The 23,550-nt window shown below is 42.2% G+C and overlaps 1 protein-coding gene across 1 annotated transcript in view; it reads right to left on the bottom strand.

The window, feature by feature from the left end:
• Positions 1–233: 233 nt before the first annotated feature.
• TRAFD1 (TRAF-type zinc finger domain containing 1) overlaps positions 234–23,550 on the bottom strand; it is a 30,882-nt gene continuing 7,565 nt past the window's right edge. Inside the window, exons 3-12 of the mRNA XM_047697736.1 lie at positions 20,549–20,684; positions 20,388–20,441; positions 16,569–16,974; positions 15,093–15,299; positions 5,577–5,653; positions 4,047–4,277; positions 2,687–2,807; positions 1,668–2,007; positions 1,364–1,436; positions 234–1,163 (exon numbers count right to left, since the gene is read on the bottom strand). Coding sequence (XP_047553692.1) covers positions 1,104–1,163; positions 1,364–1,436; positions 1,668–2,007; positions 2,687–2,807; positions 4,047–4,277; positions 5,577–5,653; positions 15,093–15,299; positions 16,569–16,974; positions 20,388–20,441; positions 20,549–20,684 — 1,705 coding nt within the window. The 3' untranslated portion in view covers positions 234–1,103. The remainder of the gene's footprint in view (positions 1,164–1,363; positions 1,437–1,667; positions 2,008–2,686; positions 2,808–4,046; positions 4,278–5,576; positions 5,654–15,092; positions 15,300–16,568; positions 16,975–20,387; positions 20,442–20,548; positions 20,685–23,550) is intronic.

Below are 23,550 nucleotides of genomic sequence, written 5' to 3'. Positions count from 1 at the left end.
GCTCCAACAACCATCCATTTCCTCAAAATCCAATAGAAAACTGTATCTTGAATGTCTGGCACTAAGAAGCTGCTCATGCTTCAACTACCAGGGTTTCAGGGAGAATGGGGGGCGGGGGAAGCCTAGTCCTGCTCACCTTCCCCCATACTTCAGGGACAATTCCAACTCCAGCCCACTCTGTCTTCTCTAAGGTCTCCAAAGAGTGCAAAGGAGAAGGAACCACAAGACTCAGCTGAACTCCAAGTACAAACTTTATTTCTGTTACAAGTATGTTAATAGTAGTAGTAGTAGTAGTAGTAGTAGTAGTAGTAGTAGTAGTGAAATAAAAAGAGGGGATGGGGGCTCTGATACTTGGTTTTCAGAGCAAGCCATGAACTTAGGCCTCAGTCCTGATCCAAGCAGAGCCCAGCATGGCTCTGGTGGCAACAGGGAGCCCCCAGCCTTCTCCATCAGAAGACAGTAAAGACAAAGGAGCCATGCTCCCCACCAGAAACAGAAGGCAGTTACACCAAATGCCAAAGAAGCAGATTAAAACAAAGACTCTAGTGCACTCACCTCTAGCTCAAATAATCTCCAAAGCCTTGTTCCTAACATATATTGCAACTGGCCTGAACACTTTACCAGAGTGCCTCCATACACACCAGAGGCCCAAATTCTAGAGTGGGGAGGGACAGTACACAGGAAAGGGTACCTAAAAGTTCCCAAATTGAGGCCCCAACAGAGAAGAGAATGGTGAGTACCAGGTTTCCAGAACCCTCTCTCTCCTCTTCCCACCAGGACTACACAGCACCAAGAAGCAGTGGCAACAGTATGTCAAAAGATGGAGCCCTGGTGGGCTGAGAGGCCATAACTCGTATTCCTGCACAGCCAAAAAGCAGTAACTAAAGGTGAAACATTTCTCAACAGCCTCCCTGCTAACCCTCCCCCAAACCCTCAAACTCCCACAGCACAATCTCAAAAGACACAAAATGGCCATAACCTAGAAAAAGTTAAAATCTGTAAAATCTCCCCTGCCCACAGAGCCCAAGAGGTGGGGCCTGAACGGTGGCAAGTGCTGCTGTGCAGAGAAGATGGAACCACTGTGCAGGTTCTCTGAGACACCATTACTCTTCTTCCTCTTCCTCCTCTGCATCCCCAGCTCCTTGTTGCTTGGGGGGTTTTGCCTGTTGAACAAGAGAACACAATCGAAGCAGAAAGGAGGAAGTGAAAAAGCAGTCATCCTCCTCTAGAGCCCTAGAAATGTCAAACTTCTATGGAAACCTCATCCATTGCCTGACACCCACCTCTTCTGACTCCAAGAACCATACCAGTCCCACCCATTTGGGAGTCCTCACTGAGCATCACTGACTAGATCCCCAATTACCTTTGCAGTTCTGTTTCGGTAGTTAGCAGCTGAGGAGGTGACCCGCGAGTTCCTGCCACCTTCACTCCTACCACTGAAAGGGAAGGATTGGAAACTAGTTTCTGAGATTATCGCTGAACGGAAGTCAGAAACTCAGAACAGAAACCACTGGAACCAGACAAAAGCAACTTTCTGCCAGTAGACAAAGCAAATGAACAATGAAAAATCCACAGAAAACAAAAGAATGCTTTGGAATCAGGTCACAATACACACAATACACTACTGAGCTACTCCCAAGCTCCACTCCTGGGCTACTGCTTCTTACCTTACTCCGTATCTCCCTGAAGACCCACGAGAGAAGCTGGGTACAAGGTTTTCTGGGTAGAGATTTCGCACTGGGTGAATCACTGGAAGATGTCCGCTGGCCACAGCCGCATTATGGCTGTTTCGATTGCGTGCCCGGCCATCCTGGCTGTCTAAGTTGTTGAGCTTCAGTATTCGAGGAGGGCTAGGCTGGCACCCAGGTCTGGGGCCTGATGTGGATGTTGACAGTCGGTTACAAGTTGCTGTCATATTGTTAATGGGTCTATTGGGGGGAAGAGGGTAGGTGGGCCCTTTAGCTGTTTCCTGCTTGATATCATCCATGTAACCAGAAGACAAGTCTCCTGAGAAGAGAAAAAAGCACTAGCTTTAGAAAGAAAAATCTGCTCTTGCTATTAGTGCTGGATCTGGGGCAGAAATAATAAGATTCAGGGTAAAAGACTAAGGGTAAAAGACTACCTTACTGTTGAAACCCACATCTCCAGGACAAGGTTGGGAACACCTTGTCCAAATTTATTACCTGAGTCCTCTTATATAGTCTCCTAAGTATTGAACAACGATGTGCCAGCAGATCTTGAAAAATAATTTCTAATTGGCTTTGTAGTGGTTAGGTTTCAAAAACAGCTTACCTGCCTATTCTTGAGGCGTCTAAATAATATTACTAATAAATTTGAGTACCCTAAACATAGTTCAACTAGAAGCAGGGACTCAGGGCTGACATAGTAAGGTCTGAAAATTACCTCCAAATTATGCACTGACTGCACAGACAAGAGACCTGCAGCTGAATAAGCACTGAACAGCATGTCTCATGGCTATCCCCAAAGCCATTACCCTATAATACACTCCAGACAGCTTAGTCTAACATGGGACCACAAGTAGCCTCACAAGTGTCCCCAATGAGATCCTACTGTGCTTGGTAATTCAGAATTCAGGTAACCCCCAAGTTAGAGTAGCAGATGAGAAGTGGTAAGCAGGCCTGAGCCAGCAGCAGACCTGTGGCCTTGGCTCAGCCCTGGCTAATACCCTGGTGTCTGACACGCCTCTTGGGCAGCTCTGGTGAGGTCTCTGGAGGCTGGAAATCCTGGCTAGGAATCCCCTCTGTCAGATGGTTGTTTGCTGTGGCTGGGCGTTGGTCACACTGGTCCTAACAAGAAAAACGAGAATTAGTTCCTTAGGATTGAGTTTGTCCTATGAATAACTATGCAAGGGAGCAGCTGGAGGAAAGGAAGGAACAGCAGGCTGGATAAACAGAACTTATGGGGAGAGGGAGGAGACAGACAGGATTTTGACGACCACTGTCAGGAAGGGCCTGGGTCTAAGAGGAAACACATATGGAATGGCACAGTCATTCCCGTTAGTGCCTAAGCCACTGAAAGAAGCACTCTGACTGTGCCAGGAAGAAGGAAGGGCTGGTTAAGAACCCAGAAAAGGATGTCAATACTTTAATAACAGCATTTGCATGGTTGCTAATTTCATAGTCTACCCTCAGAGATAATAAGCAGTTACTTGTCTACTGCTTGATCCAAAAGCAGAATTCTGACAGAAATGAAATGTGTGATGTTCTAGCAAGATGTATATGGGATCAACTACAGAAAAGACCCTGAACATACCCTCAGTATTAGCTCCTCATAACAAACAAGACTAGGCAGAAAATTTATTTTTTTACCAACAGGTTGGAATCCTAGACTGCAAAGCTAAAAAAGAACTTCAGACCGTCTAATCTAACTCCTTCATTTACGGATATCCCCAGTGAGGGGACAGGACCTATCTGTAAAGGTAAAGCCAGAACCAGACTTCTAGGTATCCTGGAATGCAGGACTCAAATGCCACCAGAACAGGAAGAACCTGCCTGGTCAAAGATAAAATGTTTGTCAGTGACCTCAGGGAAACTCATCAAAATCCTTTTGGCATGGGGTGTCTGGGTGGCTCAGTCAGTTAATAGTCTAACTTTTGGTTTTGGCTCAGGTCATGATCTCAGGGTTGTGAGAGCCAGCCCTAATTCAGGCTCCACATGGAGGGTGGAGCCTGCTTAAGATTCTCTTTTCACTCCTCCTCCCCTCCCCTCCCACACATACTCTCCCACACTTTAAAATGATAAAAATAAAAATAAAAACAAGTCCCTTTGCCAGGTCCTGGATGCCTGCTTAAATGGAGTCCTGGCTGCTTGGTCCTCAGCTAATGACATTACGGTTCACAGAGGTAGAGAAAGCCTAAAAGCCTGAAGCAGTATACACCTCAGTCCACAAAACAGGGCATGACTAGTAGCCAGGTCAGGTATGCATGAAACTTAAAAGCTAAAGAAGCATTCTCAGTTCTGAAAGCCTTAGGTTCATTCAGAGGATCTGCATGGAATGAAGCCGACTGGTCCTCTGCGGACTCTTACCTGGTGATGGAAAAGCACCTCCTCCTCCAGCTGTACCCCACAGAATTCACATGGGATGATGATGCTATCCTCCACAGGGGGTGAATTGCTCAGGCCCATCAAAGAGTCTAACTGGTTACTTGCAGCCTGCTGCAAAAACTTTTGGAAGATGACATCAGGGTCCTCCACGCCTTTGGGGGAAGTGCTGCCCACACTAAGTGGAGGTAAGGCACAGGAAGGATTACAGCTTGTCTGTCTCAAAAAAAAAAAAAAAAGAGGCAGGCGTTAAGGAAAACACTACATTCCCAAACACTGCCTAAAAGTCACAAATGTTAATAATCCTTAATGGGGAGAGAGGCTATAAAGGGTTAGGGCAAACAGAACACTTTACTTTTATTTTAAACACTGTTTAAAATTTTTTTTCCTGTGTTCATGTGATTATGATTTCTTTTTTAAGGATTTTATTTTTAAGTAATCTCACCCAACATAGGGATGGCACTTAGAACCCTGAGATCAAGAGTCACATGCTCTACCAACTAAGCCAGACAGGAGCCCCTGTGATTATTCTTCTTAAATTGAGAAGATTCAAATTCTTCCCATAGCCATTAAGTAAAAGGAGGCTGTTATCCCTATTAATAGGTTTTCTTATGCTGTTCTAAAACCAAAAAAGTAGATATATTCAAATACTATATTATTCCACTTAGGGGGGAATGTATGTTCCACCCAGAGCACAGGGATTATTTAATAGTTATGGAAATGCCACACGAGGCTAAACCAAACCAGAGAGCAACAGAGTTGAGGGGGAAAAGTGGTTCCCTCCACCAGGTAATCCTCAAACACGAAGGCTATTCTCTTATCATTCCTAAATCCCTCGAGAACTTTCAGTCATTCAAAAAGCACAGGACACCTTTCATATACCATGTACTGAGAGATTCAGTAGCTAGGAAAACAGAACCTTCTCAAGGAACTCAGCCTGATGGTGCAGACCAACAGGGGATCAGGAGACCACACCATGGAGTGATAGGCTAAAAGAAGTGGGCACAGGACTTTTGAGAAGGACACAAGTGGGACCTCTGACCTTGTCTTCAGAAGATCCCTTAGGATGGTTTCCTGAAAGGCCTGTCAGAACCAAGTCTACAAGTAAGGCTCTGTGTTGTAGGGTGTTAAGGAAGCAGGGGTGGATGGCCACACATCTTGTAGGCAGAAAAAGTAAACTGCAAAAAAGATCCTTAACCCTTCCAGGGAATTGCAAGGACTTCAGTACATCCCCGATAAATCAAAATGGGGCATGAGAGGACACCAGAATAAGCTGGTTGGTGGGGATGTACACTAGTCACCATAGTATGGGGAGAGCAAGGGGGCCTGCTGGAATGAACATTACTTTTTTACAAGATGGAACAAGGCTGAGTTCTCATACCCTTAGGTCACACCATGGTAAGAAACACAGTTGCTACCTCCTGCCACAGGTGTATTAAAATAGTGGCTCAAAAACTCATGTGGCCTACAGCACCAACTAGTGCCTGCACACGTTCCTCACATAATTAAACACACCTGATGGTCAATCAGCAGTTCCTCTGGGTAGAGCTCCTCACAAAATTCACAAGGCAACATGGTCTGGTCAGCTGCACCTAGGTATCAGGCCATACAGTCAGACTCAATGAACAAAAACAAATTTGATTTAATCTTTTATCCCACTTGTAAGGTTTTATATAAAAGTCACACTTCCTTTGACTTTTCTTAGATGTAGCAACTTGTGGGACTGCAAAAAGGAGCCTTCTAAGAGAAACTCTAAGGAAAACTTCCAGTATGAAAAAAGAAATTTACATGTCACCATTTCCTGAGCAAAGTAAAGTAGTAGCTTAACCGCTACCCTAATTAAGGAAGAATGTAAATGTGTACTAACCTCAGGCACTAATCTAAAAACTTCTGTAGATTATTTCCATCCTCAGAGAAAACTTATTAAGAGAACCTCCATTACCCTCATTTTATAGATCAAGAAGTTGAGGCTCACTTAGGACTGGTAGACAGATATCCTTAAAAACTCTCCCAGTACAAAATACCAAGAAAGACACAAAACAAAAGTAATATAGGAGAGCAAATAAATTAAGAGTAGTTTTAAATCCAGGATTCCCCAAAGAGCCACCTCAGTAAGACCGCTAAACAACTGGAGGGTAAACAATGAGAAGAGTTAAGAAAACTCGCCCACCTAGGTCTTCACTCTGGGTAGGAGGAAAAAGTCGTTACCGTGGAAGAGTAGCTAGAGTTTGACCTTTACATGGGTTTGAGTCTAGAACTTACATTTTTACATAAGTTCTAATTTTTTATATAAATTCATGTTTATAATTTTTAAAAGTCCAAGCCAACCAAAAATTCAATTTAAAATTATCCCAGGGGCACCTGGGTGGTGCAGTACAGTCTGTTGGGTGTCCGACTCTTGGTTTCAGCTCAGGTCATACACGATCTGAGGGTTGCGAATGATCTCAGGGTCATGAAATGGAGCCTATATCAGGCTCAGTACTCAGCACAGTGTCTGCTTAAGATTCTTCCCTCTCTGCCCTCTCTGCCATATCCCTACCTGCCCCCACCAACCGGCTCACTTAAATAAATCTTTTAAAAACTAAGAAAATAAAATTATCCCAGTCAGGAGTGTCCCTACATACCTACCAGAAGCATGCATATATATATATATATATATATACACACACATACATACATACACACACACACATACATACTCTAAGGAACACATCAGAAGTTTAATGTTAAAACACACACAGAGTGGGCAGTAGGATTTGGGTGTCCAACTCTTGGTTTTGGCTCAGGTCATGATCTCTTAGGTCATGAGATCAAGACCTGCATTAGGCTCTCAGCTCAGCAAAGAGCTTGGGAGTCCGTCTCTCTCCCCACCCCTTTCAGCCCCTCCCCACCACTTACATGCTCTCTAAAATAAATGTTAAAAAATATATATTAAAAACAGAGGGGGGCGCCTGGGTGGCTCAGTGGGTTGAGCCGCTGCCTTCGGCTCAGGTCATGATCCCAGGTCCTGGGTTCGAGCCCCGCGTCGGGCTTTCTGCTCAGCAGGGAGCCTGCTTCCTCCTCTCTCTCTGCCTGCCTCTCTGCTTACTTGTGATTTCTCTCTGTCAAATAAATAAATAAAATCTTTAAAAAAAAAAAAAAAAAACAGGGGCACCTGAGTGGTTTAGTCAGATAAGCATCTGCCTTCAGCTCAGGTCATGATCTCAGGGTCGTAGAATCGAGCCCTCCATCAGGCTCCTTGCTCAGCGGGGAGTCTGCTTCTCCCTCTTCCTCTCCCCCTCTTCCCTCCTGTGCTCACAGGCACCTTCCCTCTCAAATAATAAAATCTTTAAGAAAAAAGTTGAAAACAAAATAAAACAATAAAAACCCACATACGCAGGAAGCAGCAAGCCACCATAACAGTCAGCAGAAACCAAACAGCAAAAAAGATTTTAGATATATTTCTATACACTACAGAAAAATAAGTATATCTAAAATCTTTAAAGACATGTTTAAAAAGGAATTGGAATAGGCCTACCCCAGATTAAAAAAAAAAAAAAAAAAGCCTTTTGTAAGATCAGGTCATGATCCCAAGGTCCTGGGATCGAGTCCCACATTGGGCTCCTTGCTCAGCAGGGAGCCTGCTTCTCCCTCTGCCTGCTGCTCCCCCTGCTTGTGCATGCTCTCTGACAAATAAATAAAACCTTAAAAAAAAAAAAAGATAGGAGAGAAGAGAGTGCATGTAAGCACATGAGCAAGGGCAGAGGGAGAGACTCTTCAGGCAGACTTCCTCCTGAGCATGGAGCCCACACAGGGCTCAATTTCATGGCCCATGAGATTGTGACCTGAGCCAAAACCAACAGTCGGTCGCTCAACAAACTCAGCTACCCAGGCGCTCCTATAAAGGATTATTTAAGGGGTGCCTGGGTAGCTCAGCTGGTTAAAGCATCTGCCTTCAGCTCAGGTCATGATCTCAGGGTCTTGGGATCAAGCCCCAAATCAGGCTCCCTGCTCATCGAGGAGTCCACTTCTCCCTCTCCCTCTGCCCTCCCCCTCATGTTCTCTTTCAAATAAATAAATAAAATCTTGAAAAAAAAAAAAGATTTAAAACATGATGAGGTACACTGAGGAAAAAAAAACAATCAAATAGAACTACAATAAATGAAAACTTATTAATCACTGAAGTGAAAACCTCAATGGATATATTGAACAATAAATTAGAAAATGATACTTCAATTAACCAAAATTTGCCCCAGAGGAAAAAGCAATGAAAAATATAAGAAACAGGATAAAGCAAAATCTAACATATATAGGAGAAGCCTGGGTGGCTGGCTCAGTTGTTAAGTGTTAGACTCTTGATTTTGGCTCAGGTCCTAATCTCAAGGTTGTGAGATCCAGTCTTGCATCAGGCTCGGTGCTCACTAGGGAGTCTGAGATTCTCTCTCTCCCTCTACTCCTCCAGTCCACCCCCCCACCCGCCACCAGTTGCACTTACACCCACTCACACTCTCTCAAATAAACAAACAATCTTTAAAAACAAAAAAACTACAAAGGATGCAAGACTGGGGCACCTGGGTGGCTCAGTTGGTTAGGCATCTGCCTTCAGCTCAGGTCATGATCTCGGGGTCCTGGGATTGAGCCCTATTCTGGGATCCCTACTCAGCGGGGAGTCAGCAGCTCTCTCTCGCTCCCTCTGCCCCTCCCTCCATGCCCCCCCCCAACCAGCTCATTCTCTCTCAAATAAATTTTTTTTTTAAAGACTTTATTTGACAGAGATCACAAGTAGGCAGAGAGGCAGGCAGAGAGAGATGGGGAAGCAGGCTCCCTACCAAGCAGAGAGCCTGATGTGGGGCTCGATCCCAGGACCCTGGGACCATGACCCGAGCCGAAGGCAGAGGGTTTGACCCACTGAGCCACCCAGGCGCCCTGCAAATAAAATCTTAAAGGAAAAATTAAGGAAAAGATGCGATAAAGAATAATGATGACAATTTTCCATATAGACGAAAAATACTAAATTTACAAATCAGTAAAGCCAGCAAATCCCAAGAAATTTAAAGCCAGAGAAATCACAGGGAAACTGCAGAAGCTCAAAGACAAAAAGAGCTTAAAATCAGCCAAAGGGAAAAGACAAAGTACCCATAGAGAAATAACACTAACAGAGGACATCTCTATAGCCAAAAATCAGAGTATCTTCAAAGAACTAAGAAAAAATAATTGCCAATCTTGACCTGTGTGACAGAGAAACTACCACATAAGAAAAAGTAAGATTTTCAGACTAAAATAGAGAATTTACAATCAACAGATACTTTCAACAGAACTTCCAAAGAATATACCTTAGGGAGAACTTTATCCTAGAAAGAAGTTCTGGGAAACAAGGAAGAATGGGTGAGCAAAGAAAACAGTAAACACATAATAAAATAAATACAATGAGTATATAAAACAAGAAATACCTCTATCTGGTGCTAAAAAAACAAGTGAGAACACTAACTTACCACATTAGTAGTTTTCAAGTCATAAAGATGCTAATTCTAAAGTCTCAGTATTAAGTATGATAAGGTTAATTTTAGTCTTTGTTAAATTATACAAAGATGTTGACATTTCTAGGGCAACCATCACAAGAACAGGGACAGAGAATATAAACTCCAAACCAGTAAAGAGGAAAAATGGAATGAAACAAGCAAACCAAAGCTAATAAAACAATCCAAGGTATGATCAAGAAAGGAGAAAATGAAGGAAACTACACTGAACCCAGTCTTCACCTGTCATTACTCTGCTACTGCATTTTACTTTCTTTAGTATCATGAAAGTCAAGTCTGAAAGGGCGAGAAGGAGACTCACATTAAAAGACTTTGGAAGGGGCGCCTGGGTGGCTCAGTGGGTTAAGCCGCTGCCTTCGGCTCAGGTCATGATCCCAAGGTCCTGGGATCGAGTTCCGCATCGGGCTCTCTGCTCAGCGGGGAGCCTGCTTCCCTCCCTCTCTCTCTGCCTGCCTCTCTGTCTACTTGTGATCTCTGTCAAATAAATAAAATCTTTAAAAAAAAAAAAATAAAAAATAAATAAATAAATAAAAGACTCTGGAAATGCTTTCTGTGGGGCTAGTGCATTTTCCAAAGGGAAAGATGCAGGAACTATTAGGTAAAAAACAGATCCAAGGTAATAAAGGGGAGAAGCCGCCTACCAACATTCCATAAAGGGTTACCAACCTAGACACAAAAGAATTCAAAGCCAAACATTACATTGACAAGCCTTGTTCTGCTCTCCAAAATGCAGGAAGTCTAATAAACCAGCTTTTAAACAATCTCTTATTACATATTCACATCCTTTACTGTCCAAAAAAATATAAGGCTACCTAATTACCTGCTGAAGTGGTAACCTCTAGGGAGAACCAGGAGACTTATCAGTGGGTGAGGAAGAGACTTTTGCTTTCTTTTACTCTTTTACAATCTTAATTTTATGATTTTTACCTCTTTTTTCTTTAATAAATTTATTTGGATATAACTTACATACCATATAATTCACCTATTTAATTTGTACACCATTTTTATTACAGATGCAAACTTTTTTTTTAAGATTTAATTTATTTATTTGAGAGTGAGCAAGAGAACACAAGCACGGGGAGCAGCAGAGGGAAAGGGAGAAGCTGAGCAGGGAGCCTGGCACAGGGCTCAATCCCAGGACCCCGGGACCATGACCCAAGCCAAAGGCAGACACTTAACCAACTGAGCCACCCAGGGGCCCCACAAATTGTTTTTAAATATCCTCTACTCAGGGTGCCTGGGTGGCTCAGTGGGTTAAGCCTCTGCCTTTGGCTCAGGTCATCATCAGGTCCTGACCTCAGGGTCCTGGGATCGAGCCCCGCATAGGGCACTCTGCTCAGCAGGGGGCCTGTTTCCCCCTCCCACTCTGTCTGCCTCTCTGCCTACTTGTGATCTTTCTGTCAAATAGATAAATAAAATCTTAAAAAATAAATAATTATCCTCTACTCAAAGGGATGGAAAGTACAGCTCAGGAAATATACTTAGTAACACTGCAATACACTTATTGTGGTAAGCATTTCATAATGTATATAATTGTTGCATCACTATACTGTACACCTGAAACAAATTTAATATGTCAACTATATTTCAACTAAAACCAAAAAAAAAAAAAAAAAAAAAAAAAAAAACGGGGCGCCTGGGGGACGCCTGGGTGGCTCAGTTGGTTGAGCAGCTGCCTTCGGCTCAGGTCATGATCCCAGCGTCCTGGGATCGAGTCCCAGGTCGGGCTCCTTGCTCATCAGGGAGCCTGCTTCTCCCTCTGCCTCTGCCTGCCATTCTGTCTGCCTGTGCTTGCTCTCTCTCCCCTCTCTCTCTCTGACAAATAAATAAAATCTTTAAAAAAAAAAAAAAAAAAAAAAAAAACAGGGCGCCTGGGTAGCTCAATGGGTTAAGGCCTCTGCCTTCGGCTCAGGTCACGGTCGCCGGGTCCTGGTCCTGGGGTCCTGGGATCAAGGCCCGCATCGGGCTCTCTGCTGAGCAGAGAGTCCACTTCTCTCTCTCTCTGCCTGCCTCTCTGCCTACCTATGATCTCTGTCAAATAAATAATAAGAATTTTAAAATAAATTAATTTTTTTAAAAAACCCTCTACAATACAAAAAGCATTTTCTTAATATAGCCTAAAATAGTGTTTTTTGAACCAATAGGGACATAATCCTCTCAGGAGACAAAGACTAACTCTTTATTCATTCTTTGAATTAACGTGTTAACCAGCTACAGTCTAGAGTAGATTATAGAAACAAAACATTTGGAGCACCTGACTAGCTCAGCTGGTTAAGCAAACTGACTTTTGGTTTCGGCTCAGGTCCTGATCTCAAGTTTGTGAGATAGAGTCCCTTATAGGGCTCTGTGCTAGGTGGGACCTGCTTAAGATTCTCTCCTTCTCCATCTGTCCCTCCCACACCACTCTCAAAAACAAAAATATTTTACATGTATACTTACTATTTTTCACATTAATACAACTTATAATTAAGAAAATACATTTTTAAAAGATTTTATTTGACAGAGAGATCACAAGAAGGCAGAGAGGCAGGCAGAGAGAAAGGGGGAAGCAGGCTCCCTGCTGAGCAGAGAGTCCAAAGCTGGGCTCAATCCCAGGACCCTGAGATCATGACCTGAGCCAAAGTCAGAGGCTTAACCCAGTGAGCCACCCAGGCGCCCCAGAAAACACATTTTTAAAAAGGCAAAATGTCATTAACTATCCAAATTTCTATTAACACTACCATTTACCTCTTTTAAGCAAGCTGTGTAACACTTACCATTTACCTTTTTTTAAGATTTATTTATTTGACAGACAGAAATCACAAGGAGGCAGAGAGGCAGGCAGAGAGAGGAGGAAGCAGCTCCCCGCCAAGCAGAGAACCCAATGCGGGGCTCGATCCCAGGACCCTGGGATCATGACCCGAGCTGAAGGCAGAGGCTTTAACCCACTGAGCCACCCAGGCGCCCCACCATTTACCTCTTTTAACTAGGACCAATTCTATTTTATCTAAATCAATAAAACATTAAGAGTTATCCTACTGTTTTTGCAGCCATTTTTTTTCACTTAATGACATAAAGAAAACTCATAGCAGGGAGCCTGGGTGGCTCAGTCAGTGACACATCTGTCTTTGGCTTGGGTCATGATCCCAGGGTCCTGGTATCAAGGCTCACATCAGGCTCCCTGCTCCTCGGAGAGTCTGCCTCTCCCTCTTTCTCTGCCCCTCCCTACTGCACGTGCTTGCTCTCTCTCAAATAAACAAAATCCAAAGAAAGAAAGAAAGACTCATAGCTGACAGCTGCTTAAGTTTAGGTCCCAAAAACCTCTTACAACTACAGTATTTTTAAAAAGCAGGGGGGTGGGGGGGGTCGCCTGGGTGGTTCAGTGGGTTAAGTCTCTGCCTTTGGCTCAGGTCATGATCCCGGGGTCCTGGAATCGAGCCCCGCACCGGGCTCTCTGCTTAGCAGGGAGCCTGCTTCCCCCTCTGTCTCTGCCTGCCTCTCTGCCTACTTGTGACCTCTGTCAAATAAATAAATAAAATCTTTATAAAAAATAAAATAAAAAGATTTTATTTATTTATTAGAGAGAAGAGAGAGAGAAAGGGAGCATGAGCTAGGGTGGGGGAGAGGTAGAGGGAGAAGCAGGTTCCCCACTGAGCAGGAGTAAATTCTAATCCCAGGACCCTGAGATTATGACCTGAGCTGAAGGCAGACACTTAACCAACTGAGCCACCCAGGTGCCCTTCCAGCATTTTAAATATGCAGGACATGCATCCCTCAAATATACTGTTCTCCAGACAAGAGACTCAAAGGGGTGATTCACCAAACACAATCCAACTTCTATCTTTAAAAACCTAGTTTTAGGGGCACCTGGGTGGCTCAGTGGGTTAAAGCCTCTGCCTTCGGCTCAGGTCATGGTCTCAGGGTCCTGGGATCGAGCCCCACATCGGGCTTTCTGCTCAGCGGGGAGCCTGCTTTCTCCTCTCTCTCTCTGCCTGCCTCTCTGCCTACTTGTGATCTTTGTCAAATAAATAAATAAAATCTTTAAAAAAAAACAAAACCTAGTTTTAATCTAGAAGTCTGATAATACCAAAAAGATTTTTTTTTAATATTTTATTTATTTGACAGAGAAAGACAGTGAAAGAGGGAACACAAGCAGGGGGAGTGGGAGAGGGAGAACCAGGCTACCTGCCTAGCAGAGAGCCCAATGCAGGGCTCGATCCACATGACCTGAGCTGAAGGCAGATGCTTAACAAGTGGACCACCCTGGCGACCCCCAATTTTTTTTTTAATTTGGTTTTTAGTCATTTCTACACCCAACATGGGGTTCAAACTCATGACCCTGAGGTGAAAGGTCACAGAGACAGGCAGCCAGCCAGGCTCCGCAGAATAGTTTTTAAATGAGACAGGGAGGGGAACAAAGTTCTTCATAGAATAAATAATTCAGAACAAAGGATAAAAGCAGAAAAATCACCAATGTACAATCACCAGTTATATATGATTAGTGAATACAAAAAACTGCTAAATAAAAAAGACTGTATGGGGTGCCTGGGTGACTCAGTGGGTTTAAGCCTCTGCCTTTGGTTCAGGTCATGATCTCAGGGTCCTGGGATTGAGCCCCGCATCGGGCTCTCTGCTCACTGGGGAGCCTGCTTCCCCCTCTCTCTGCCTGCCTCTCTGACTACTTGTAATCTCTCTCTGTCAAATAAATAAATAAAATCTTAAAAAAAATAAAAATTAAAAATAAAAAAGACTGTAAATATCTCATTCCTCCACAATCTCAAAACAACAACCTGAATCTAGGTATTATAAAGGGGAAAGCTACCCATATAAGGGAGGTATCTGATAGATCTCATTTTAATGAATAGGATAAATTGACTTCTTAAGGACACATTACCAATGTAGGAATTCTGCCACAGCTATGTTACTTGAATCTAAACAGGAGAAAACAGTCAGACAAATCTAAATTGAGAAAGAAATATTCTGCAAAACAACTATTCTGGACTCTTCAAAGTACCAATGTACAGAAAGGAGAAGAAAAGGGGGCTGGGGGGAAGGGCCTAAACGAAATTAACCTAAAAAGAACTAAACACAATGTGTAATCCCGGATTTTGAAAACAAATATGCTCCAATGGATATTGTGTATAAGTAGGGAACTTGTGTTAAATTTCCTCAGAGTAATATGTGTATTTTATTTATGTATAATACCCTTGTTCTTAAGATACATGCTAAAGTACTCAGGGATAAAATGTTACGTCTGCGACTTATTCTCAAATAGTTAGGGGTAGAAATAAAAATATATAAAGTAATGGAAAATACTAAAATTGGCAAATATAAACAAGGGGTATACAGACATTCACTGTACTATTCTGACATTTAAGAATAAAAAGTTGGCGAAAAAAGAATAAAAAGTTGGGAAAAGCAAAACAAAAAAGGCAAATCTAATCTCATGAACAACTCTTGATTTTACATAAATTACATAGTATAACAGTTAAAAAACCTGTAGAGACAGAAGCTAGTACAGAATAAACAAACCTACCCTTCATGTCATTGAGAGCATTGGAACGTTCAAGGGACTGGTCTGTACCACATACAGCCCTCCAGAAGTCATGCTCTGCCACACTGCGGGCCTGCCCTTCATTTTGCAGACTTAGGGCCAACATGAAGTCCAAGTTTGCACTATCTTCACCACCCTCTTTTGGGGGCTGTCGGGTTCTATTCCTTTCCTGCCTTTCTTGTTCTTCCACTGGAAGAAAAAATAACCAGTACTCAAGATACATTAGAGGGGTGCCTGGGTGGCTCAGTCAGTTAAGCATCTGACTCTTGACTTCTGCTCAGATTCTGAACTCAGGGTCCTGAGATCGAGCCCTGTGTCAAGCTCCATGCTCAACATGGAATCTACTTGAAATTCTCTCTCACTCTCCCTCTGCCCGTCCCACTCATGCACACCCACACTTTGAAATAAATAAATCTTAAAAAAAAAAAAAATTAGAGGGGTGACTGGGTGGCTCAGTGGGTTAAAACCTCTGCCTTCAGCTCAGGTCGTGATCCCGGGGTCCTGGGATCGAGTCCCACATGGGCTCTCTGCTTGGCAGGGAGCCTGCTTCCTCCTCTCTCTCTACCTGCCTTTCTGCCTACTTGTGATCTCTGTCAAATAAATAAATCTTCAAAAAAAAAAAAAAAATTAGAGATGCTGCTACCTCATGTCCATGCTTAGCAAATATTCAAGGTTTACAGGCATTGTGCAGGAACAAAAGAGGCTTGGTCCTCCTGTTCTCCTAGGACTCCAAACATCAAGTCTGCTGTGATAAAGGCTCCACTATTATTCTAATTATCTTATTAATACCCCAAATTAAGCTGTAACTATGAGACAAGTACTGTGCTAAACATTTTTCATATATTTCTGCACTATAGCAAAATAGCTTGAAGCATGGAGCCAGATTGCCTGAATTCAAGTCCCAGCTCTACCCCTTACCTAAGAATGCCTGTGAGAACTAAATCATTCAACACATATTAAGCACTTTACGAATGCCTGAAGCACATACTGTATACTCAGTAAATACTAGCTATTAACAGGATATCACTGTCATCAACACTAGCTATAATCCAGTGGTAATCCAATAGCAAAGAGGTTACTTCCAATCTATAGTTAGGTGTATTAGAAAGACTACCTAACTGTAATCAGGTTTTATTATTAAAATCTATTTGCCCTCAAAGCCCTGTTCCCATTTGTCCTGAGACTTTGATACCATTCCAGTTTTCTTTTTTTTTTTTTTTTTTTTTTTTTTTTTTTTTTTTTAAAGATTTTATTTATTCATTTGACAGAGAGATCACAAGTAGGCAGAGAAGCAGGCAGAGAGAGAAGAGGAAGCAGGCTCCCCGAGAGAGCAGAGAGCCCGATGCGGGGCTCGATCCCAGGACTCTGAGATCATGACCTGAGGCAAAGGCAGCGGCTTAACCCACTGAGCCACCCAGGCGCCCCCCATTCCAGTTTTCTAATCCCAACACAACTCACACAGATTATTCTGAATTGGAAACTGGGCTGTCATGTTCCTTTGGTTGGAAGTTCTACTATGGAAAACATCTGATTCAAAGGATCTCAGAGGTCTTCGGGGTATCCTCATAGGGGGGTCCAGAGCCTCAATTTGCCTGAGGAGCTGGGATGCAATCCAGATGCCATCTTGACCCCAGGACTCATCATATGCATTAGGAGGCATGGCAACCTCATCTCTCTTTTCCTCCCCATCTCTTCCACAAACATCAGGATGAGTCTTCAGATCTTTCACCAGGACATTGCGCCCACAACTGCCACATAACTCTGTCCGGGCGCCACAGTAATCTTCATGGTCCTTTAGTTTGAGAACAGAAAGTTCCAAATCACAATGCTGGCAAAGGGCAAGACGTAGAGGACACTCAGTCTCCTGTAACACAGAATAATAAGGCAGTTAATACGCCGATCTAAAAGAGGCTATGTTTTAGCATGGAGGTTCCTCAAAATGTTGAAAATAGAACTACCCTATGACCCAGCAATTGCACTACTGGGTATTTACCCTAAAGATACAAACGTAGTGATCCAAAGGGGCACGTGCACCCGAATGTTTATAGCAGCAATGTCTACAATAGCCAAACTATGGAAAGAACCTAGATGTCCATCAACAGATGAATGGATAAAGAAGATGTGGTATATATACACAATGGAATACTATGCAGCCATCAAAAGAAATGAAATCTTGCCATTTGCGACGACGTGGATGGAACTAGAGGGTATCATGCTTAGCAAAATAAGTCAATTGGAGAAAGACAACTATCATATGATCTCCCTGATATGAGGGAGAGGAGATGTAACATGGGGGGTTAAGGGGGTAGGAGAAGAGTAAATGAAACAAGATGGGATTGGGAGGGAGACAAACCATAAGTGACTCTTAATCTCACAAAACAAACTGAGGGTTGCTGGGGGGAGGGGGTTGGGAGGGGGTGGTGGGGTTATGGACACTGGGGAGGGTATGTGCTATGGTGAGTGCTGTGAAGTGTGTAAACCTGGCGATTCACAGACCTGTACCCCTGGGGATAAAAATATCTGTTTATAAAAAATAAAAATAAATAAAATAAAAGAGGCTATGTTTTAATACAGGGAAAGGAAAGCCAAAAATATTTATTTACTTCAGTATTCTCTTCCAAACCTAGCTTTGCCTGCCATGGTTTCCTATGCATTTAAGAGTCACGGCTTCAGGGCATCTGGGTAGCTCAGCGGTTCAAGCCTATGCCTTCAGCTCAGGTCATGATCTTGGGGTCCTAGGATCGAGCCCTGAATCGGGCTCTCTGCTCAGCAGGGAGCCTGCTCCCCCCACCCTCTCTCTGCCTGCCTTTCTGCCTACTTGTGATCTCTGTCTGTCAAATAAATAAATAATCTTTAAAAAGTCACAGCTTCCCTCTGTCCCTGTCACCTGGTTCTACAAGAGGAAAGAAACTCTCACAAGGAATCTACTCACTCAGCCACCCTACCACCATTTTGTGCACACATTACAAAGTAACCCAAGTAACCCAAAGCCAGCCAGTTCTTGGGCAAGAGCAAACACCAAAAGCACAGCAATTCAAGTACGTTTGTCAAAACTCCACCAGCCCAATTTCCCCTTACTACTCCAATCTGTCTTAAGTACCTGGTAATGAGGAATAGAGACTGTCCTTTATAAAGACACTGATATTTCTAATCTGCATATTTGTACATAGCACTGGCTTTGAACTGACCAAATAAACCAGGAATTACCAACAAAGATGACCCCAAGAGTATACTCAGCAGATGAAGGATAAAACTCATAAAACTGGGACACCTGGGTGGCTCAGTTGGTTAAGCATCTGCCTTTGGCTCAGGTCACGATCCCAGGGTCCTAGAATCGAGTCCCGCATGGGGCTCCTTGCTCAACAGAGTCTGCTTCTCTCTCTGCCTGCCCCTCCTCTCTGAGAAATAAACAAAATCTTAAAAAAAATTTATAAAACTTATTTTGAAATTGTAACTAAAACACCAAAAAAATTAAAAAGATAAAATCATATGTTCCTCTGATATACACATTCCAAACCTTGGAACTTCAACTCAGAACTTCAATGTAACATCATTTCAAAAGTTTAGATACTTTACAACCACTGTGCCAAAGAACAAAAATTTCTTTTCATACAAATTAAACCCAAGTTCTATCCTAAATGCTACTTTAAACACTTTTAGCATAATTTGTGTATGCATGAACTATCTCTTGTAGAAAGCACAAAAAAAATGATTAAAGAGGGCCTAGGTAAGAGGAATGGAAGAGACAATTTTTACATACCTGCTTTTGTGACTTTAAAATTATATACCAAGTGGCTATAATACTGATTCAGAAGGATTAGAAAAATGCCACTGATTTAAAGTTACTCAACAGCCAAAAAAAAAAAAAAAGTACTCAGCCAAGAGTAAAATATTGCTGGCACATACCAGATAATGTAGTTTAAGTACTTTGTTAGCAACCCTAAAATGTGTTAATAACTCACCAGAGCACCAAATAAAGTTTAAACTTTTTTTTTTTTTTAAGAGAACTTTAAAAAATTCTTTAATCTCTGGTCTACAGCTATTTTGATCTAACTTGCAGGAACATTAGGAAATACTTTGTACTTGTACCTTTATAATGACTGATATATTACCATGTTACCCCCAGAAATAGCCGGAGTGAAGAGGATAGAAGACAGGAGAGCTAACTGGAGGTTGTTTTATAGAGCAGGTAAATATTAGAACCAGAGAAATACTCATTATTGTTAATGTGACCTCAATCATAACCACCCCCGCCCCGCTGGTGAGCCCTAGTACAACATAGGTCAAATGCTTAGAAAAACTAGTAAGAGTGCCAAAGTACTTATAAGATGTTTAATTCTAGGGACGCCTGGGTGGCTGAGTTGGTTAAGCAGCTGCCTTCGGCTCAGGTCATGATCCCAGCGTCCTGGGATCGAGTCCCACATCGGGCTCCTTGCTCATCAGGGAGCCTGCTTCTCCCTCTGCCTCTGCCTGACATTCTGTCTGCCTGTGCTTGCTCTCTCTCCCTCTCTCTCTGACAAATAAATAAAATCTTAAGAAAAAAAAAAAAGAGGTTTAATTCTGTGCTATGGAATTATGAATAGTTATTGTTTTCTTCTTACATTTTCCAATTTTTCTACAATGATTATGAATTACCTTTTTAAATTATAAATTGTCATTTTAGGTACACAGAATGATGTGTACTAATAAGTGCATACCTTGGTAAATTTTTACTTATGTATACACACTATGTGACCAACTAAATAGGGGATCTTTTTAACTGGTGAATTCATATGCTCATTCACAAAAACAACATTCATTCAACTATGGCAAACAGCTTTATTTCAACTAGGGACCAACTGATACTATGTTCTATCTCATGAAATGCACTCTGAGGAATTGCTTTGGGTATAAACAGCATGTTACCCAAGTGATCAAGAAGTCAAAAGGAAATTATAAGATGTTAGGCAGGCTCTGTACTAAAGTGGTTATACCACACTGGCAAGCCCAGGCTCGGTTTGGCACTCACTGAGGGTGCCAGCTAAACCCCAGCAAAAATGACAGACTCAGTTCCAAAGAGTAACGCTCTGAGACCTGAGCAAGGGGTGCAATAGTCACGCAGCTGATTCTGGCAGCAAAAGGTCAAAGCCTTGAATACACTTTAAGAGACAGTGTTTGTGGAGCTGGTAGAGAACCAAGACTCAATCAGACTGGTTTTCTGCTCTGCGTGTAGCTCAGTAATCTCAGTAATATTGGCCCCAAGGTAACTCACGCTCTTCATGGTACAGGGAAACCAACCTCATGCTTCTTTAACTGCCTCTTCTCCAACTTCTTATTACATTTGCAGGTCACCTATGATAAGTGACAATCAGTAAATTGGCTTTGTGATAACAATCACTTGCTAATGCAAAATAGCAAGTATAATAGAGTTATGAACATTTGAGTACTTGGTGGTTTACCTGACAATGTTCTGTCGCCATGTGACTCTCCATGTCAGATTTGGGAAATGGTTCCTTGCAGATAGGACACATACCAATGTTCCTTTGACAGTGGATCTCATGGATGGTAAAATTAAATACAGGAATTTCTTTTTTGCTATAGAAACAGATCAAAGGCAAAGGCAAGCATTACTGACTAATCTATGCACAGTGATAATACATGAAAATCTGCTGGTCAGATCTTTAATCTTTGTTACTTCTCTTTAGTAAATCTAGTCTGTAAACTCTTATGATTATTACACCCCTGCTTTTCAAGGATTAACTTCCAAAGGTTTTGAGTCTTCTGTGCAACAATGAGTTTTCAGTGCTATGTACTACTTCTACAAGCTCAGCCTCACTTTCTAGATGTCAGAGCTAATCACAACCAGCAACATGAAGTCAGATGCCAAGAAATAAACCAGGCTTTTCTAAAACTATCCATGACCCAAAACACAATGATATACTCCAGGATTGTTTTTAAAACAAACAAACAAACAAACAAAAAGCAGCCTACCTATTATTTTCACTCTGGGTCTGAGGTAGGTTTAACCTCAATAGATTTTATTCCACTAAAAGTCAAACAAGCAGATGCCAGCATTGAGATAGTCAGTGGGGAACAGTCTCCCTTTTTTTTTTTAAAGATTTTATTTATTTATTTGACAGAGATCACAAGTAGGCAGAGAGGCAGGCAGAGAGAGAGAGAGGGGAGGAAGCAGGCTCCCTGCTAAGCAGAGAGCCCGATGCAGGGCTTGATCCCAGGACCCTGAGATCATGACCTGAGCTGAAGGCAGAGGCTTAACCCACTGAGCCACCCAGGTGCCCCAACATGTCTCCCTTTATGTCACACATGCCTTTCAAAGCAGGCTAGATACTAGTCAGGAACGTGCTCTGGTCCTGTTGGTATGACTTCACTGAAGAACTGTACAATAATGAAGTCCTGAATCTCTTCCCCCAATCCTGTCTCTTCACTCACTCTCTGCCATTCTCTTTAAGGAATCCAATTCAATTATCATCTCTAAGTTACAGAAAAGGGAGGAAAATGACAATCTTAAGTGAGAGAGTAAGATCATTTAAATTTAACAAGAGCGCTTTATGTACACTTCAACAAGAGAAATATTCAGTCTTTACTTTCAGTCATTTGGATATGGCCATTAGAAAACTCCAATTTTAGTCTAGGTAAAGATTGCATTTTAAGACTGTCTGGGGGACACCTGGGTGGCTCAGTGGGTTAAGCCTCTGCCTTCAGCTCAGGTCATGATCTCCGGGTCCTGGGATCGAGTCCCGAATCTGGCTCTCTGCCCAGCAGGGAGCCTACTTCCTCCTCTCTCTCTGCCTGCCTCTCTGCCTACTTATGATCTGTCTCTCTGTGTCAAGTAAATAAATAAAATCTTAAAAAAAAAAAAAAAAAAAAAAAAAGACTGTCTAAGGTTACCTGCCTGGCTCAGTTGGTAAAGCATGCAATGCTTGATCTCAGCATCCTGAGTTCAAGCCCCATGTTGGGCATGGAGCCTACTTAATTAAAAGTAAAGAAAGAAAGAAAAATAAGGAATGTGTCTAGGGGTACCTGGCTGGCTCAGTCAGTACAGCTTGTGATTCTTGGTCCTGGGGTTTTGAGTTCAAGCCCCATGTTGGGTGTAGAGATTACTTTAAAAAAAAAAGATGAACGGATAAAGAAGATGTGGTGTATATACAATGGAATACTATTTAGCCATCAAAAATGAAATCTTGCCATTTGCAATGATGCTGATGGAACTGAAGGGTATTATGCTAAGCAAAATAAGACAATCAGGAAAGACAATTATATGATCTCACTCCTCTATGGAATTTAAGAAACAAAACCAAAGATCATGGGGGAAGAGAGGGAAAATAAAACAAGACAAAATCAGAGAGGGAGACAAACCATAAGAGACTCTCAATCACAGGAAACAAACTGAGGGTTGCTGGAGGGGAGGGGGCTGGGGGTGAGGTGGGCATGAAGGAGGGCACATGATGTAATGAGCACTGGGTATTATATAAGACTGATGAATCACTGACCTCTACCTCTGAAACTAGTAACACATTACATGTTAATTAACCGAATTTAAATTAAAAATAAAGATAGAGTCTATAAGTATGTCACCTAGAATAAAATTTCAGAAAAATAAAATACTGAACAGAATCAATACAGATAATTACGCAATCTTTAAATATTTTATTTAGCCTACAAAGCTAAATACTATAGGAATTCTCTTCCACACTAAATTGTAGTTAATTTCTGGGGCGCCTGGGTGGCTCAGTGGGTTAAGCCGCTGCCTTCGGCTCAGGTCATGATCCCAGGTCCTGGGTTCGAGCCCCACATAGGGCTTTCTGCTCAGCAGGGAGCCTGCTTCCTCCTCTCTCTGCCTGCCTCTATGCTTACTTGTGATTTCTCTCTGTCAAATAAATAAATAAAATCTTAAAAAAAAAAAATAAAAAAAAATAAATTGTAGTTAATTTCTCTTAGAGTTTTCATCTTCATACATAGTGTAAGAAACATTTCAAAGTAGGATGACTGATGTGCCTCCAGCTAAGTCATACTCCAGTCTGAAAGACCAAGACACCAAATAAATGCAAATTTATTTCCACCCAATGGTGAAACTATCAAGGAAGCTCTTATGCACAGAAGATCAACTGTGAGATGGGAAGAAATCTCAACGAGATAAAGAGGGAAACTACTAATATCTTGAAAGATTTAACTCCCCTTATTTCTCCCAAATTCCTAGCTTTGAGGAAACCAATGGTTTTAAATTATTTTATTTTTTTTTAAATGAAGGAAAAATATATAGAGGCTATAAATCAAAGTTATGATCTAAACCTAGTAAATCAACAAAAATTAAAATTAGTAAGTTCCACTGTTAAAAATGTTGTGAGGGGCGCCTGTGGCTCAGTGGGTTAAGCCTCTGCCTTCAGCTCAGGTCATGGTCCCAAGGTCCTGGGATCGAGCCCCGCATTGGGCTCTCTGCTCA

Source organism: Lutra lutra, chromosome 12 (assembly GCF_902655055.1).
Source record: "Lutra lutra chromosome 12, mLutLut1.2, whole genome shotgun sequence".
Classification (NCBI taxonomy): domain Eukaryota; kingdom Metazoa; phylum Chordata; class Mammalia; order Carnivora; family Mustelidae; genus Lutra; species Lutra lutra.
This window is presented reverse-complemented; position numbering and strand designations above follow the sequence as displayed.